General features: G+C 42.3%; 1 protein-coding gene across 1 annotated transcript in view; it reads left to right on the top strand.

Annotated features, from left to right (window-relative positions):
* LOC123999342 (endoplasmic reticulum metallopeptidase 1) overlaps positions 1–19,448 on the top strand; it is a 49,000-nt gene that overhangs the window by 9,367 nt on the left and 20,185 nt on the right. Inside the window, exons 4-9 of the mRNA XM_046304993.1 lie at positions 848–953; positions 4,073–4,219; positions 4,483–4,575; positions 12,201–12,413; positions 13,044–13,167; positions 13,470–13,566. Of these exons, the coding sequence (XP_046160949.1) occupies positions 848–953; positions 4,073–4,219; positions 4,483–4,575; positions 12,201–12,413; positions 13,044–13,167; positions 13,470–13,566 (780 nt within the window). The remainder of the gene's footprint in view (positions 1–847; positions 954–4,072; positions 4,220–4,482; positions 4,576–12,200; positions 12,414–13,043; positions 13,168–13,469; positions 13,567–19,448) is intronic.

Genomic DNA, 19,448 nt, shown 5'->3' with positions numbered 1-19,448 from the left:
AGGGACACTAGTGAACACTGGACAGAGAGGGACACTAGTGAACACTGGACAGAGAGGGACACTAGTGAACACTGGACAGAGAGGGACACTAGTGAACACTGGACAGAGAGGGACACTAGTGAACACTGGACAGAGAGGGACACTAGTGAACACTGGACAGAGAGTGACACTGGGACAGTAGTGAACACTGGACAGAGAGACACTGTGGGACAGTAGTGAACACTGGACAGAGAGACACTGTGGGACACTAGTGAACACTGGACAGAGAGGGACACTGGGGAACACTAGTGAACACTGGACAGAGAGGGACACTAACACTAGTGAACACTGGACAGAGAGGGACACTAGTGAACACTGGACAGAGAGGGACACTGAACACTGGGGACACTAGGAACACTGGACAGAGAGACACACTGGGGGACACTAGGGAACACTGGACAGAGAGAGACACTGGGGGACACTAGGGAACACTGAACACTGGACAGAGAGGGACACTAGTGAACACTGGACAGAGAGGGACACTAGTGAACACTGGACAGAGAGGGACACTAGTGAACACTGGACAGAGAGGGACACTAGTGAATGCTGGACAGAGAGGGACACTGGGGGACACTAGGGAACACTGGACAGAGAGAGACACTGGGGGACACTAGGGAACACTGGACAGGATGTTAGGAGGTCAACTAAGTTTACACAATCACATTTCGAGTGAACATACATTTTCAGCCAGAATCATATATGCTATTCCTCTTGTGTAACGGTTGCTTGTTCTTGTAAAATGATATTAAATGACATAATATGGAATGTGAAATATTTTTTTCTAAACCTCTTCTCCCCTGCACCCCAGGCGAGTCATGGCTTCATCACTCAGCATCCCTGGGCCAAGCAGGTTCGAGCCTTCATCAACCTGGAGGCTGCAGGGGTGGGCGGCAAAGAGGTGGTGTTTCAGACAGGTAGGTACACACACACACACACACACACACACACACACACACACACACACACACACACACACACACACACACACACACACACACACACACACACACACACACACAGGTGGTAGGTGGACACACACACACACACACACACACACACACACACACACACACACACACACACACACACACACACACACACACACACACACACACACACACACACACACACACACACACACACACACACACACACAGGTGGTAGGTGGAGGCAGCGGGGGTGGGGGCACAAAGAATTGGTGTTTTCTAAGTAGAAGGTGCACCCTAACACCACCGATCTCGGATCAGATTAGCCTACTCCCAAACCTAACCTTGACCAGGAGAAGAAATAAAGTAGTATCTGATCCTAGATCTGTGGGGTAGGGGTTAGGGGCAACTTCTACCTACTCTGTGTTTTAGACCAGTGATTGGACCTGGATCCAGGCCAATGGAACATATTTATTTAGGTGTTTGTGTCAGCAGCTGAACAAACCTTCCTGGCCCTCAGGGAACGGAATAGAGCTGTCGTTCAGGAACACCTGCAGAATGCAAATGGCCCCCAGCAATGTCAGCTTGAGGAGAGAGAGGTGTGTTAGGAAAATCAATTCACTGGCTGCAGAAAGAAACTGGCTGCTGTTGTAAATGTAAATATCTTATGCTTGGAATTTACATTTACATTTAAGTCATTTAGCAGACGCTCTTATCCAGAGCTACTTACAAATTCACCCCAATTCACATATACATATATACATATATATATATATATATATACATATACATATATACATATATACATACATATACATATATATACATATATATATATACATATACATATATATACATATATACATATATACATATATATATATATATACATATATATATATATACATATATACATATATACATATATATATATACATATATACATATATATATATATATATGTATATATGTATATATGTAGACTGGTTGGACTAATTGGGGTAAACCATACACACACATATATATATATATATATATATTCGCCCATCTCAGTGAACTAATCCATTGTGGAGGCCTAGACTAAAAGACAATTTATGCTTGATCTGAAAATGTGGTCGGAGGCTCCATATGGAGGGTGGGACGCAATTGCGGAGCCTCCAGAGGGCAAATCCAGCCCTGTACCTCATCGCTATGCTCCTCCCAAATGTTATAACAATGTGGAGGGCTCTGTATAGCTCTGCATTGACCTGATTGGTTGACGGTAGGTGGGGGCGGTACATCCTGTAGAAAACACAAACTCACTTCCTTGACAACAGCCCTGACTCCTGCAGACTTGGATGTCACTGTGATTAACCACATGACCATGATTTTGACATATGAAGATGTTATTATAAATGAAATGAAACTGTTCCATGAAAATGTGTATATGAAAATCATAACTGGCATGCAGATCGGTAGAAATGGTAAGATGAATTGGCATTCAACATGAGAAAGGTTGCTGACTCTTCGTGTAGCCTTTTACCGGCAACTTCAGGAGAGTAATGGCAGAATCTGTGAAAGCCAGCAGGAGGAAGATGGTCGGGTTAAAGTTGTTTTCTTCCCTAGATCTCTGACTCCCTCTTGAGTCATTTGTGTGTTATTTAATCCTACAGTGAGCTTAAAGCATCAGACAAGCTTGATGCATATAGTTGATTTTATTAAAACACATAGGGTGTGTCTATATATCGAAAAATACATGTTAAAAAAGAACACACGACTACTTTCGGTCTACCAAGATTTTCTTTAGTCGGGGACTGCCCTACTCCTTTAAAGCAGCCTTTCTTAAAGTATGGGTCGCGCCCATAGTGGGTCGCGCACATAGTGGGTCGCGCCCATAGTGGGTCGCGGCCTGTTAATAGTGGGGCGCGAAGTGTCATAGTTCATGTATAATTATTTAATGAATTTCTGGAATTTAATTGTTCAAGTGCAACTGCGCTCACTGTTCAATGCGATCTCTGTTTAGCAGCTGTATCTCAGCTCAGTTTGGCAGCGCGCAAGTGGGAGGAAGATGTGTGTGCTTCGTCGTTTACCAAATCTTTTTTCTGCAGTTTTCTTGAAGAACACTCTGCGACCCACACGCTGCAGCTCTGTCGTTCAGCAGCAGATGATGTGCTCTCAGCCACTGACTTGTCATTACCACTCGCCATCACTTACCGCTGTCATCAAATGGACTCAAGCTGGCCACAAGTTCTGACTGAGCTCAATCGTCATGAAACGCAAATAGAGCGATGAGTTTCTCTCTCTTGGTTTTGTACAAACTTTGAGAAATAACGAGTATCACTCGCAATGTGTTTTGTGCGGAATTAGCTGAATGGTATCAAATACATCAAACACATGGTTTCCATGGTTTCCATGTGTTTGATGCCATTCCATTCTCTCCGTTCCAGCCATTATTATGAACCTCCCTCCCCTCAGCAGCCCCCTGTGGTTCTGTTATACATCAGTGTGATGTGATCAGTCAGTTTTTTTCCAGTTCAGAATGAAAATGATTTATTGTATTTCAACAGCTACAGTTCCAACCTTTAATGGGTTTTTAATGGGTAAAATAACATGAATAGATATTTATATGGGTATTTCATTATTTGTTTTTGTCTATTGCATTTGTTTTAGGCATAACGGCAATGAAATGTACCAATATTTACGTAAAGTTCCATATTTTCCTAAGCTTGGGTCCCAGGAAAACACAGAATTTCTAATTTGGGTCCAAGGCTGAAAAAGTTTAAGAACCCCTGCTTTAAAGGATGGACTCTATGTACAAGTTTAAAGTGGTGGTTTCACATCTTTTATGAGTCCCTCCTGTCTTGGCTCTCCTTCATTGACACACGCACACGCACATGTACACACGCACACACATGTACACACACACACACACACACACACACACACACACACACACACACACACACACACACACACACACACACACACACACACACACACACACACACACACACACACACACACACACACACACACACACACACACACACACACACACACACACACACACACACACACACACACACACACACACACACACACACACACACACACACACACACACACAGGTCCTGAGAACCCCTGGTTGGTCCAGGCCTATGTCCATGCTGCCAAACATCCCTTTGCCTCAGTGGTGGGACAGGAAGTCTTCCAGAGCGGTGTGATCCCATCTGACACGGACTTCCGCATCTACAGGGATTTTGGAAACATTCCAGGTAAGGTAAAACTTCTGCCTTCTTAGTTCTCCGCTCTGCTGTCAAGCCTACTGGCAGACTAGCCTACTGGCAGACTTGGCAGACTAGCCGACTGGCAGACTAGCCTACTATCCGACTTCATTTTATTTAATGGTTGTCTGAGTTCATCCTTTAGTGTGTTTCTCATTCGCCTCTAGATGAACAGTTCATTCCCATACCCCCCACCTGAGCATTGTTAATCTCACTGACCTGACCCTCTTGTCCCTCCCTGTGTGTCTCTGTAGGAATTGATTTGGCCTTCATTGAGAACGGTTTCCTCTACCACACCAAGTACGACACATCCGACAGAATACTGACCGACTCCATCCAGAGGGCAGGTAAGTTCTACGGGCCCCATAGCGGTGCTTTCTCCGTTATGAACAGAGACTGTTGTCTGTGTGTGGGAAGAGGGCCGTTTCTCCGTCTCCAATCTGAGGCTGGTGATGAATGTGTCTGGGAGTCTGAGGAGACTTCTACCATGGTGTTTGGCTAGCTCAGCTCAGGTCCTTGTTGGTGGGGGTTAAGCATGAGGAAGTGGGCTATGCCTTCTTCCCAGGGTGAACCAAGCATGTCACTGCAGCACTAAACTCTGCTGGCTCACGTGGCGATGTGCCAGACGCTGAGCTGAACAGAGGTGTGTCCTGGACGGTCACTAACGCCCGCCATCAGATCAGGCAAGCTATACCTCCCTCCATCAACTTCACTCCGTCTCTCCACATGCCAATGCTCAGCTCAGGCCAGATGGGCAATCTACATCTCTCATAACCTTCTCTTCTTCTCTCCTCTCCTTCTCTTTGTGCTCCCTTACTCGACTCAGCTCAGGCCGCCAGACAGACAGATCTGCTGTAGGCTACGCTCAGCTCAGAATGCCAGACAGACAGATCTGCTGTAGGTTAGTTTACAAATGACTCCAAACAACCGGTCAGACTGACTTTAGTACAGACAGACAACCTCTTTCTATTCCTCTGAGCCCACTTCAGACGAGCACTCTGACCCATTACAGTGTGTTTTACCCTCCGTCTGCTCCCTCCTTCCCTCTCTCCCTCCCTCCTTCCCTCCTTCCCTCTTTCCCTCTTTCCCTCTCTCCCTCCCTCCTTCCCTCTCCATATCTCATATATCAATGACAGTGCTACTGTACTGTAAGCTGTAGCTCACAACCTAGTCCTCAACACAGCTAGGAAGCCCCTCTCTGCTCCCTACTCTCTCTCCCCATTCCATCCATTAATGAAAAGGACTGCTCAAACAAGCACTTAACTCCCTGGTAGTGTAAACACAATCTGCTGTCGGCTATAGCACACCTCACATTGCTCAACCTCTACCAACGGTCACTCTCCTCTAACCTTCACGCCAAGGTAGCTTAAACACCCCCACTGTCTGTAGCACATACTGCTCAACCAAGCACTCTACTCTAACCTCTAACTACCAAGTAGAATAAACACCACATACTGCTCAACCAAGCACTCTACTCTAACCTCTAACTACCAAGTAGAATAAACACCACATACTGCTCAACCAAGCACTCTACTCTAACCTCTAACTACCAAGTAGAATAAACACCACATACTGCTCAACCAAGCACTCTACTCTAACTACCAAGTAGAATAAACACCACATACTGCTCAACCAAGCACTCTACTCTAACCTCTAACTACCAAGTAGAATAAACACAACATACTGCTCAACCAAGCACTCTACTCTAACCTCTAACTACCAAGTAGCATAAACTTATCCACACATAAACACTAGTGGGGGAAATAAAGTATCTAAAATAGAAGCAGCCCATCAAGACAGTCATGAGATATTACTAGCCTGAGGAGCTATTTTGAACAACATAGCAGTCTAACCCTGTATGGTGGAGAAAGAACAGACGAGGAAGGTGAGAGAGTATATCTTAAAGCAGGGTTCCCTAACTGGCGCCCCGCAGGATTTATTTGGTTCCCCAAGTTTTCTGAGCATTTTTTTATTGTTGGACATAAGACTGTAAAAACACAGGCAAATGAACTCCAAGTTATTTTAAGTTTGGAAATGTCTCCCAAAGTATTCCCACGCATAAGAGATACTGTATATGTGATTGTTTACAAATGTAAGCATAATTCTCCTAACCTGCTGCGTTAATTATTACTAACCTGCTACGTTAAAATTCTCTTAACCTGCTGCGAGAAAGCAGTTCGGTATTGAAGTGGCGTGAAAATAGTATTTTCCCCATATCTTAGAAGGTATTGATCTGTCCACTACCACCATGATAAATGGACCAGGAGTAATTCATCTTTATCCTAACATCTGGTCCAAAACTAGATTAATGTTCTCACTTCTGGTTGTAATCTGGTTCAAAACTACTATAGATGCATGCTGTTAGTTCTGGTTGTAATCTGATCCAAAACTAAATGCATGCTCTCACTTCTGGTTGTAATCTGATCCAAAACTAAATGCATGCTCTCACTTCTGGTTGTAAATCTGATCCAAAACTAGATTAATGCTCTCACTTCTGGTTGTAATCTGATCCAAAACTAAATGCATGCTCTCACTTCTGGTTGTAAATCTGATCCAAAACTAAATGCATGCTCTCACTTCTGGTTGTAATCTGATCCAAAACTAAATGCATGCTCTCACTTCTGGTTGTAATCTGGTTCAAAACTACTATAGATGCATGCTGTTAGTTCTGGTTGTAATCTGATCCAAAACTAAATGCATGCTCTCACTTCTGGTTGTAATCTGATCCAAAACTAAATGCATGCTCTCACTTCTGGTTGTAAATCTGATCCAAAACTAGATTAATGTTCTCACTTCTGGTTGTAATCTGATCCAAAACTAAATGCATGCTCTCACTTCTGGTTGTAAATCTGATCCAAATCTAAATGCATGCTCTCACTTCTGGTTGTAATCTGATCCAAAACTAAATGCATGCTCTCACTTCTGGTTGTAATCTGATCCAAAACTACAATAGATACATTCTGTTAGTTCTGGTTGTAATCTGGTCCAAAACTACTATAGATAGAGTGGGGCAAAAAAGTATTTAGTCAGCCACCAATTGTGCAAGTTCTCCCACTTAAAAAGATGATAGAGGCCTGTAATTTTCATCATAGGTACACTTAAACTATGACAGACAAAATGAGGGAAAAAAATCCAGAAAATCACATTGTAGGATTTTAAATTAATTTATTTGCAAATTATGGTGGAACATTTACATAATTAAAAAAAAGAATGCTGAGTTGCATCCAAAGAACACCATACCTACTGTGAAGCATGGGGGTGGAACATCATGCTTTGGGGCTGTTTTTCTGCAAAGGGACCGGGACGACTGATCCGTGTAAAGGAAAGAATGAATGGGGCCATGTATCGTGAGATTTTGAGTGAAAACCTCCTTCCCATCAGCAAGGGCATTGAAGATGAAATGTGTCTGGGTATTTCAGCATGACAATGATCCCAAACACACCGCCCGGGCAACGAAGGAGTGGCTTCGTAAGAAGCATTTCAAGGTCCTAGAGTGGCCTAGCCAGTCTCCAGATCTCAACCCCATAGAACATCTTTGGAGGGAGTTGAAAGTCTGTGTTGCCCAGCAACAGCCCCAAAACATCACTGCTCTCGAGGAGATCTGCATGGAGGAATGGGCCAAAATACCAGCAACTGTGTGTGAAAACCTTGTGAAGACTTACAGAAAACGTTTGACCTCTGTCATTGCCAACAAAGGGTATATAACAAAATATTGAGATATAAACTTTTGTTATTGACCAAATACTTATTTTCCACCATAATTTGCAAATTAATTAATTAAAAATCCTACAGTGTGATTTTCTGGATTTTTTTCCTTCTCATTTTGTCTGTCATAGTTGAAGTGTACCTATGATGATAATTACAGGCTTCTCTCATCTTTTTAAGTGGGAGAACTTGCACAACTGGTCGCTGACTAAATACTTTTTTGCCCCACTGTACATGCTGTTAGTTCTGGTTGTAATCTGATCCAAAACTAGATGCATGCTCTCACATCTGGTTGCAATCTGGTCCAAAACTACTATAGATGCATTCTGTTAGTTCTGGTTGTTATCTGGTCCAAAACTACTATAGATACATGCTGTTAGTTCTGGTTGTTATCTGGTCTAAAACTACTATAGATACATGCTGTTATTTCTGGTTGTAATCTGGTCCAAAACTACTACAGATACATGCTGTTAGTTCTGGTTGTTATCTGGTCTAAAACTACTATAGATACATGCTGTTAGTTCTGGTTGTTATCTGGTCTAAAACTACTATAGATGCATTCTGTTAGTTCTGGTTGTTATCTGGTCCAAAACTACTATAGATACATGCTGTTAGTTCTGGTTGTTATCTGGTCTAAAACTACTATAGATACATGCTGTTAGTTCTGGTTGTTATCTGGTCTAAAACTACTACAGATACATGCTGTTAGTTCTGGTTGTTATCTGGTCTAAAACTACTATAGATACATGCTGTTAGTTCTGGTTGTTATCTGGTCTAAAACTACTATAGATGCATTCTGTTAGTTCTGGTTGTTATCTGGTCTAAAACTACTATAGATACATGCTGTTAGTTCTGGTTGTTATCTGGTCTAAAACTACTATAGATACATGCTGTTAGTTCTGGTTGTTATCTGGTCTAAAACTACTATAGATACATGCTGTTAGTTCTGGTTGTAATCTGATCTAAAACTACTATAGATACATGCTGTTAGTTCTGGTTGTTATCTGGTCTAAAACTACTATAGATGCATTCTGTTAGTTCTGGTTGTTATTTGGTCCAAAACTACTATAGATACATGCTGTTAGTTCTGGTTGTAATCTGGTCCAGAACTACTACAGATACATGCTGTTAGTTCTGGTTGTTATCTGGTCTAAAACTACTATAGATACATGCTGTTAGTTCTGGTTGTTATCTGGTCTAAAACTACTATAGATACATGCTGTTAGTTCTGGTTGTAATCTGATCTAAAACTACTATAGATATAGTTGAAGTCAGAAGTTTACGTACACTTAGATTGGAGTCATTAAAACTCGTTTTTAAACCACTCCACAAATTTCTTGTTAACAATCTATAGTTTTGACAAGTCGGTTAGGACATCTACTTTGTGCATGACAAATCATTTTTCCAACAATTGTTTAGACAGATTATTTCACTTATAATTCACTATCACAATTCCAGTGGGTCAAAGTTTACATACACTAATTTGACTGTGCTTGGAATATTCCAGAAAATGTCATGGCTTTAGAAGCTTCTGATAGGCTAATTGACATAATTTGAGTCAATTGGAGGTGTACCTGTGGATGTATTTCAATGCCTACCTTCAAACTCAGTGCCTTGACGTCTTGGGAAAATCAAAAGAAATCAGCCAATGGGACCACGCAGCCGTCCTACCGCTCAGGAAGTGAACGCGTTCTGTCTCCTAGAGATGAATGTACTTTAGTGCAAATCAATCCCAGAACAAGAGCAAAGGACCTTGTGAAGATGCTGGAGGAAACAGGTACAAAAGTATATATATCCACAGTAAAACAAGTCCTATATCGACATAACCTGAAAGGCAGCTCAGCAAGGAAAAAGCCACTTCTCCAAAACCGCCATAAAAAAGCCAGACTACGGTTTGCAACTACACATGGGGACGAATATCGTACTTTTGGGAGAAATGTCCTCTGGTCTGATGAAACAAAAATAGAACTGTTTGGCCATAATGACAATTGTTATGTTTGGAGGAAAAAGGGGGAGGCTTGCAAGCCGCAGAACACCATCCCAACTGTGAAGCACGACGACGATGGCAGCATCATGTTGTGCTGGGGTGCTTTGCTGCAGGAGAGACTGGTGCACTTCACAAAATAGATGGCATCATGAGGATGGAAAATTATGTGGTTATATTGAAGCAACATCTCAAGACATCAGTCAGGAAGTTAAAAATGGTCGCAAATGGGTCTTCCAAATGGACAATGATCCCAAGCATACTTCCAAAGTTATGGCAAAATGGCTTAAGGACAACAAAGTCGAGGTATTGGAGTGGCCATCATAAAGCACTGACCTGAATCCTATAGAAAATGTGTGGGCAGAACTGAAAAAGTGTTTGCGAGCAAGGAGGTCTACAAACCTGACTCAGTTACACCAGCTCTGTCAGGACGAATGGGCCAAAATTAAATTTATTGTGGGAAGCTTGTGGAAGGCTACCCAAAACGTTTGACCCAAGTTAAACAATTGAAAGGCAATGCTACCAAATACTAATTGAGAGTGTGTAAACTTCTGACCCACTGGGAATGTGATGAAAAAAATAAAAGCTGAAATAAATAATTCTCTATTATTCTGACATTTCACATTCTTAAAATATAATGGTGATACTGACCTAAGACAGGGAATTTTTACTATGATTAAATGTCAGGAATTGTGAAACTGAGTTTAAATGTATTTGGCTAAGGTGTATGTAAACCTCCGACTTCAACTGTACATGCTGTTAGTTCTGGTTGTAATCTGGTTCAAAACTACTAAAAGATAAATGCTCTTAGTTCTGCTTCAAAACTAGATGCAAATCACTTATTCCTTCGTCAATTTGTAGTGGAATTCTTTATCTCCGACTGGGTGGAGGGAATTAGTGAAACTCTAAACATCAAATAATTTCAGTATGACGAGGCCTAGTTTCCCCCAACCCTGAGGACCAGCCAAGCTAGCCTGCTTAAACCAGACTGAAAGCTGTGGCTCACCACTGTTTCAGTTTAAACACAGCTAAATCAGTTTGGATTCCAGGCTACCAGGCAGCCAATGTCCAAATGAAAGCAATGCTTTATGTTTGCGTTCTGGGGGCAGAACGGACTCCGTGGAGATATCAAACGGAACACTGGAACAATGGAGCTTTGTGCACGGCTGGCCATTTTACCAGGCTATGCTGCTGTTTACTTACTTTTGTGTTTTCAAGCAAACAGAGAGGGGGAGATGCACTAGCAGCATACCAGACCTTGGTTCAGTTACTATTGGAAATATTTCAAATAATTTAAGCATTTTCTCTAGTCTAGCTTACCATGGAGTGACAGATGTGTGCGATTTGCTGTTTTGGACATTTCTATTGGTCCATTTAAGCCAGGCAAGCACAGACAAAGCTTTTAAATAATTTGTATATTATTTGAACCCAGCTCTGCAGCATACTGAGATCATTCATAACCCACGACAGCAGGGGACATCACAGACAGGCAGCACAACTGACCCATCGCTACGTCTAATCACAATGCACTAACGCAATACGTTTATGTATCCCTGCATTTTGTGTTCTATTTGTTTAGGGATTGATGTTGTCTTGGCATAGAATGCAGCACATTCATGTTTTTCATCCTCCCACTGGTCCCTTTGTTTGTCTGTTGTTGGTTTAATGATTGATACATTGCATTGTTTGTTTAGAAAATGCTTCTATTGAAGCACTACAGTCGGTATACCAGCGAATCACTGCAGCGTTTCAGGCTAAAGGGCACAACACCAATATAATCCAGCTGGGATTTGATCAGACAAACCCTCTCATCTAACGGGGCGGCAGGTAGCCTGGTGGTTAGAGCGTTGGACTAGTAACCGAAAGGTTGCAAGATCGAATCTCCAGGCTGACAAATTTAAAAATGAAAAAATAAAAATCTGTAGTTCTGCCCCTGAACAAGGCAGTTAACCTGTTCCTAGGCCGACATCGAAAATAAGAATTTGTTCTTAACTGACTTGCCTAGTTAAATAAAGATAAAATAAACTAAATAATGTCCATGGATATAAATGTTAGGCTAAAGAGCTTTTTAGACTGAATGTCAAATGTAACAGCTTTTTAGAAATGCCTTCTCAGTCTCATCATAAACTATGTTTTTAGCAGCTAATGGCAATCTCTAATAAATACAAATTCTACCTTAAATCTCATCTGGAAGAGAGGCCTGTTTTGTACCCAATTTACACCAGTGGGTTCAATAAATCAAATGTTACTTCACTTTACTTAACCTCCTTCCCGTATCCCTAGGTGACAACATCCTGGCGGTACTGAAGCACCTGGTGATGTCTGAGGAGCTGGCGGACTCGTCGGAGTATCGTCATGGCAACATGGTGTTCTTTGACCTGCTTGGCATGGTGGTGGTGGCGTACCCGGCCCGCGTTGGTACCATCATCAACTACATGACTGCCATGGCAACCTTCCTCTACCTATTTAAGAAGTGCTCCCATCCCAGTAATGTGGGTAAGTGACATCATGAGCATAGATTGCGACTTGACCCAGATTGCGATTTATAATGGACTGGTTTTGGATGGCGCAAACAACAACACCAATTGTGTGAAGGCGGGGAATATTGTCAAATTTTGTCATGAACAAATGCATCGAAGAGTACAGTAAATGTAAAAGACACACGAAATCAACAGTGTAATGTTGGGATTCAGTTTTGTCAGGTATCCTCAACTTTGGTCTAATAATTTTCCCATAATCTCCAAATAGTTCCCTTTTTCATTCCTACCATTGTTATGCTTTTCATATTTATTCTGTAAGAAACATTTCTATTTAGCCCTATCCATATAGGCCAATCCCCACGAGTGTAAAGGGTTTATGTGTTTGAGCAGAACAGGATGGGTTTGGTAATGTGGGGGACCTTTATTGGATATTTTCCTCCAAAGTGTGTCAAAGGATTAATGACTATCTGTGTACAGCAGAGTTGGGGTAAATTCCATTTGAATTCAGGAAGTAAACTGACATTCTAATTCTAATGTACATTTTCCTCATTGGCTTTCTACAGGGGAAAATATAATTTCAGTTTACTTCCTGAATTGACCCCGTCCCTGACTAGCTGTGTACTGTATGTCCCTCTCTCTTTCCTAGGAGGTCGTTACGTCAAGGAGCTGGCCTATGCCACAGCGGTGGTCATCCTCAGCTGGTTGGTCACTCTGCTGACTGTGCTCATCATAGCCTTGGTTGTGTCGCTGACAGGACGATCCATGTTCTGGTATTAACACTTGAAACACACATTTTCTTCAGGAAATGTACTTTTTCTAGTTTATTTAGACAACATTTATTTCACCATTTAGACATAAATAACAAATGTCCAGAGTATAACAAGAGAAGATGTATGGAAGTAAATGTATCCAATCGATCTTCTTCCTGTGTGTTTGTATTGGATCGCCCCTAACACACACTTTAGAGGACAACTTCATTATTTAAACAATATAGAATATTGTCATTACTTATAGAAGTAGAAGTCATATCATTTTGCATAAATATATATATTTTTTCTCCGTTGTCTTCTAGGTACAATGACTTCTATACATGCATCTTTATGTACGGTTCTGCTGCCACTGGGACGATGGTCCTGATCCACACACTGGCCAAGAACCTCTACTACGGGGTGAGCTGCGTGTGTTTGTGTTAGTGGTGCATGGGTCAGTTGTTTGTTCACCCGCACTCACCCGCAACTGCTAATAACCCATCCACAACCACCTGACTATATGTAAAAAAATGTGACAAAATGTGACAATCTGAGGCCCACACCTAACCCTCTAGCTGTAGGCTAGTCCGAGACAGCAGAACCATTTTTCTGAATGGGGGTGCAGGATGTTTTTTTTGTTGTTGACTGATTTAGATATGTTTCTGCTTATAATTTCCAACATTTTGGTAGACTATTTGTTAGTAAACTTGTCTATAATTAGATACATGAAGCTTCTCTTCTGTCATACAGTGCATCTGGGAAAGTATTCAGACCCCTTTCCTTTTCCACATTCTAAGATGCTACAGCCTTATCCCACAGTTGACAGTGCATGTCAGAGCAAAAACCAAACCATGAGGTTGAAGGAATTGCCCAATCTGAGACAGGATTGTATCGAGGCACAGATCTGGGGAAGGGTACCAAGAACACAGTGGCCTCCATCCTTCTTAAATGGAGTTTGGAACCAGCAAGATTCTTTCTAGAGCTGGCCGCCCAGCTAAACTGAGCAATCGGGGGAGAAGGGCCTTGGTCAGGGAGGTGACCAAGAACCCGATGGTCACTCTGATAGAGCTCCAGAGTTCCTCTGTGGAGATGGGAGAACCTTCCAGAAGGACAACCATCTCTGCAGCACTCCACCAATCAGGCCTTTATGGTAGAGTGGCCAGATTGAAGTCACTCTTCAGTAAAAGGAACATGACAGCCCACTTGGAGTTTGCTAACAGGCATCTAAAGAACTCTCAGACCATGAGAAACAAGATTCTCTGGTCTGATGAAACCAAGATTGAAATCTTTGGCCTGAATGCTAAGCGTCACGTCTGGAGGTAACCTGGCACCATCCCTACGGTAAATCATGCTGTGGGGATGTTTTTCAGTGGCAGGGACTGGGAGACTAGTCAGGATCGAGGGAAAGATGAACGGAGCAAAGTACAGAGAGATCCTTGATGAAAACCTGCTCCAGAGTGCTCATGACTGGTCGCGAAGGTTCACCTTCCAACAGGACAACAATGCAGGAGTGGCTTCGGGACAAGTTTCTGAATGTCCTTGAGTGGCCAAGCCTGTGCTTTGACTTGAACCTGATCAAACATCTTTGGAGAGACCTGAAAATAGCTATGCAGCGACGCTCCCCATCCAACCTGACAGAGCTTGAGAGGATCTGCAGAGAAGAATGGGAGAAATTCCCCAAATACAGGTGTAGCGTCATACCCAAGAAGACTTGAGGCTGTAATCGCTGCCAAAGGTGCTTCAACAAAGTACTGAGTTAAGGGTCTGAATACTTATGTAAATGTAATATTTCTAAATATCTGTTTTTGCTTTGCCATTATGGGATATTGTGTGTAGATTGATGAGGGGGGGAAAACGATTTAATCCATTTTAGAATAAGGCTGTAACGTAACAAAATGTGGAAAAAGTCAAGAGGTCTGAATACTTTCCAATTGGACTGTAATGTCTATGGATTCAGTATGTTGCCCTAGGGCAGCTATTATCAAACTGGGGTATGTGTAATGCTGTCGGGGGTACGCCAAATAAAAATGTGATAAACATTTTCAAACAGTCCATTTAGATTTTCCAACGGGGCTATACATTTGGGTGATGTTTTATTCTCGCCTGAGTAGCCTCGTTTCACTGCCAAAAATAAAATTAAACCATCTAGTGTTCAGCGAAATAACACAATATCAAAAGCAACAAAAGCAACATATACCACTTAATAAGAAGGGTCTAGAAGCGTCTTATATGGTGAGCTACTGAGTGGCTAGGACAGACCAGCCCCATACTATTGTAGAGGACTTAATTCTTCCTGCTGCGGATATGGCTGGGACAATGCTGGGCCCAAAAGGCCCCAAAAACTATACAGATAATGCCTTCATCAAACAACACTGTTTCACGACTTTCACAACGCATCAGGCATGGCAGGAGATGTTTTGAAACAATTACTGCTTTGCATACAAGCCAGTGAATTCTATGTGTTACAGCTGGATGAGTCAACAGACTGGCACAGCTCCTGGTATATGTCTGTTATGTTTATGGGTGGTCAATTAAGAAAGACTTCCTCTTCTGGAAACCAGGACAACAGGAGAATATATTTTTTAAGTACTGAACAGCTTTGTGACATCAAATGGACTTTGGTGGTCAAGATGTGCTGGTATCTGTACTGATGGCACAAAAGCCATGACAGGGAGACATAGTGGAGTGGTAATGCGCGTGCAAGCAGTTGCTCCCGACGCTACTTGGGTACGCTGCAGCATCCACAGAGAGGCTCTTGCTGCCAAGGGAATGCCTGACAGCTTGAAAGATGTTTTGGATGCTACAGTGACAATGGTTACCTTTGTTAAAGCAAGACCCCTGAACTCTCGTGTATTTTCTGCATTATTCAATGATATGGGCAGCGACCATGTAATGCTTTTACAACATATAGAAGTCCGCTGGTTATCAAGGGACAAACTATTGACACCATTTTTTTTTAGAATTGAGAGACGAGCTTAAAGTTTTCTTTACTGACCATCATTTTCACTTGTCTGACTGTTTGCATGATGACGAGTTTCTCACACAACTGGCCTATCTGGGTGATGTTTTTTCTCGCCTGAATAATCTGAATCTAGGATTACAGGGACTCTCCACAACTATATACGCGGCAGCGTAGCCTAGTGGTTAGAGCGTTGGACTAGTAACCGGAAGGTTGTGAGTTCAAACCCCCGAGCTGACAAGGTACAAATCTGTCGTTCTGCCCCTGAACAGGCAGTTAACCCACTGTTCCCAGGCCGTCATTGAAAATAAGAATGTGTTCTTAACTGACTTGCCTGGTTAAATAAAGGTAAAATAAAAAACAAAATAAAAAATACGGGACAAAATTAAGGCTATGATTAAGAAGTTGGAGTTCTTCTCTGTCTGCATTAACAAGGACAACACACAGGTCTTTCCATCATTGTATAATTTTTGGGTGCAAATGAACTCAAGCTTACAGACAATGTCAAATGTGATACAGCAAAGCCCCTGAATGAGTTGGGTGCGCAATTACTCAGGTACTTTCCCGAAACAGACAACACAAACAACTGGATTCATTATCCCTTTTCATGCTCTGCCTCCAGTCCACTTCCCGATATCTGAACAAGAGAGCCTCATCCAAATTGCAATAAGCGGTTCTGTGAAAATTGAATTTAATCAGAAGCCACTGCCAGATTTCTGGATTGGGCTGCGCTCAGAGTATCCTGTCTTGGCAAATCGCGCTGTTAAGACAGTGTGTGTGTGTGTGTGTGGTAGGCTTACAATGATGGCAAAAAACAGCATTTGACAGCGCGCTGACCCTGGTGCTATTTGACAGAACGCAGCTGGTTGTTGAATGTTTGAAGGGGTACGAGCTATAAAACGTTTGGGAACCACTGCCCTAAAAGACTAAATAAACCCTTGCTCACCATAAATCGATAGAATGAACGCTTCAATCTAGTTGACATTGGTAAAGTTCTCTGTCATGTCTGCTTCTTTCTCAGAGCAAAGCCGTTTAGGGATCGGGGAGGAAGTGCAATAGCAAAAAAAAGGAATGATTTTCTTTGCTAAGTTTCTGAAGGACATGAGTTTAACCGGTTGTACGGAAATAGAAACCTGTGTAAACGACCCAACATGTTTCTGATTTCAGTTCAGCTTGGATGCATATTTAATCTGGTTGAAATACTATCAGTGTTTATGATGCTGATAAATATAGCACCTCTACAGACGGTATCTAACTGACCATTCACATTCTCTCAAGATGCTGAAATAAATAAATCATATTTCTCCACTCCTGTTCCCGAGTCAAAATGTAGCCTACATTTGGTGTATCATTTTAGTGCAAGAAATGTTTAATTCTGCAGGAGTTAATGTTAAGGCAATGTGAGAGGTTATAGACCTACAGTCAGAGTCCAGATTTCAGTTTCCATTTTACCCATCTGAACAGCAGGCTACAGTTCCCTTGACCTGTCATTGGCCTATTTGAAGTCCGATCTTGTGACTGTTGAATTTGTATAGCGCCTCACAATCACCACACAACACTGTTATCATCCTCTTGTACCACTTCACCAAATATTTCCCAAACATTACTTTCTGGTCCTCCCTTCTCTTTATTTTCAACTCTACATTTCACATTTTTTCTCTTATTGAAGTAAACTCCGACATTGTCCTTTTTGCCTTTGTGGATCGACGGTAACCTTTTCTGCCCGTTCCCAGGTGTGTGGCCTATTTGGCGGTAGTACAGTTAGACCCGAAAGCTTCAGCACTAATACCAGATAGTCTGAAAGAAAAACCTCAGTGTAGCCTATAGATGCAGTTGACCGGGAAGTTCATGAGCAGATGGGCTCCTGAATCTTTGTGAATTATTCTACAAAAAGATAGATTTAGAGTTTAGATTTTTTTTTTTTACAAGGATATATACATGATACTACCCTCCACAACCTAACCTTAATTACAAATGCAAACTCACAGCCTTGTTTTGGACATAATTCTCACTGCTAATGTTTCTTACTGCTATCCAGCAAACTATATGAAAACCCAACAACCAGCAATAGATGCACAACAGAAACAGAAGCACAACAGAAACCCAACAACCAGCAATAGAAGCACAACAGAAACCCAACAACCAGCAATAGAAGCACAACAGAAACCCAACAACCAGCAATAGAAGCACAACAGAAACCCAACAACCAGCAATAGAAGCACAACAGAAACCCAACAACCAGCAATAGAAGCACAACAGAAACCCAACAACCAGCAATAGAAGCACAACAGAAACCCAACAACCAGCAATAGAAGCACAACAGAAACCCAACAACCAGCAACAGAAGCACAACAGAAACCCAACCTGGAACTGATTAAGTAATATTCAGTCTGAAGCTACTTCTAAAGCCTAGAAGGAAAATAACATTACAATCATCTCTAGATATTTTACTTTATAAAGGCTGAATGCTAAATTAAGTCTATCAAGCTTGCTAGGAAAGAACTGATCCTGCTGCAACTTCAATTAGCACTAAGGTGTGAAGTGAGAGGTGTGAAAGTCCTTAAGCCCAACTATGGCAGCATAGTTCCTCCCCCAACCAAATTTTGTCCCCTGCTCAAAGCATTCCCCCTTTGCAGAGGTCACTACAGTACTGTATCCCTTGGATATAAAAAATGAGAAAGATTACAAAGAGAAGCTCCTCATGGACAATCCAGAGACACTTTTTGCTGACTGCTACAAAAATAGGAAAGAAAGCAACTTAATCTTCTACACAGACCATCCCTGGGCATTGCACACTGCTATAAGAGCACAGCACAGCACCCTCCTTCAAGAGGGAGGGTATTGCCAGAGGGTGGAAAATCAGAATACCCGAAAACAAGGACCCTGAGACAACCTATTCAATCTGTACAACAATGGAACAGTGGAGGAGGGAAACTTCAAAACACTTTCAGCAGGACTTCCACAGAAGTCCAGACTTCCACAGAAGTCCAGACGTCCACAGAAGTCCAGACGTCCACAGAAGTCCAGACGTCCACAGAAGTCCAGACGTCCACAGAAGTCCAGACGTCCACAGAAGTCCAGACTTCCACAGAAGTCCAGACTTCCACAGAAGAGCCCGGCAGGAGAAGCTCACTCTTGATGACGACTACCCCACTCCAAGCTAGTCTGATCACACCTCTTCAAACTGTCCTGCAGACGAGGAGAGTCACCCCCATAGTCGAGAGGGATACATTCAGAGATGGTGAGCTAGTCCACACACACCAGACAGCACAGAATCACAAAACAGACCAGCACAACCACACCCCCATCCCCCAACAGGACCTGAAGGGCTGAAGGTGGAGAT

This window comes from Oncorhynchus gorbuscha, linkage group LG16 (assembly GCF_021184085.1).
Source record: "Oncorhynchus gorbuscha isolate QuinsamMale2020 ecotype Even-year linkage group LG16, OgorEven_v1.0, whole genome shotgun sequence".
Taxonomy (NCBI): domain Eukaryota; kingdom Metazoa; phylum Chordata; class Actinopteri; order Salmoniformes; family Salmonidae; genus Oncorhynchus; species Oncorhynchus gorbuscha.
This window is presented reverse-complemented; position numbering and strand designations above follow the sequence as displayed.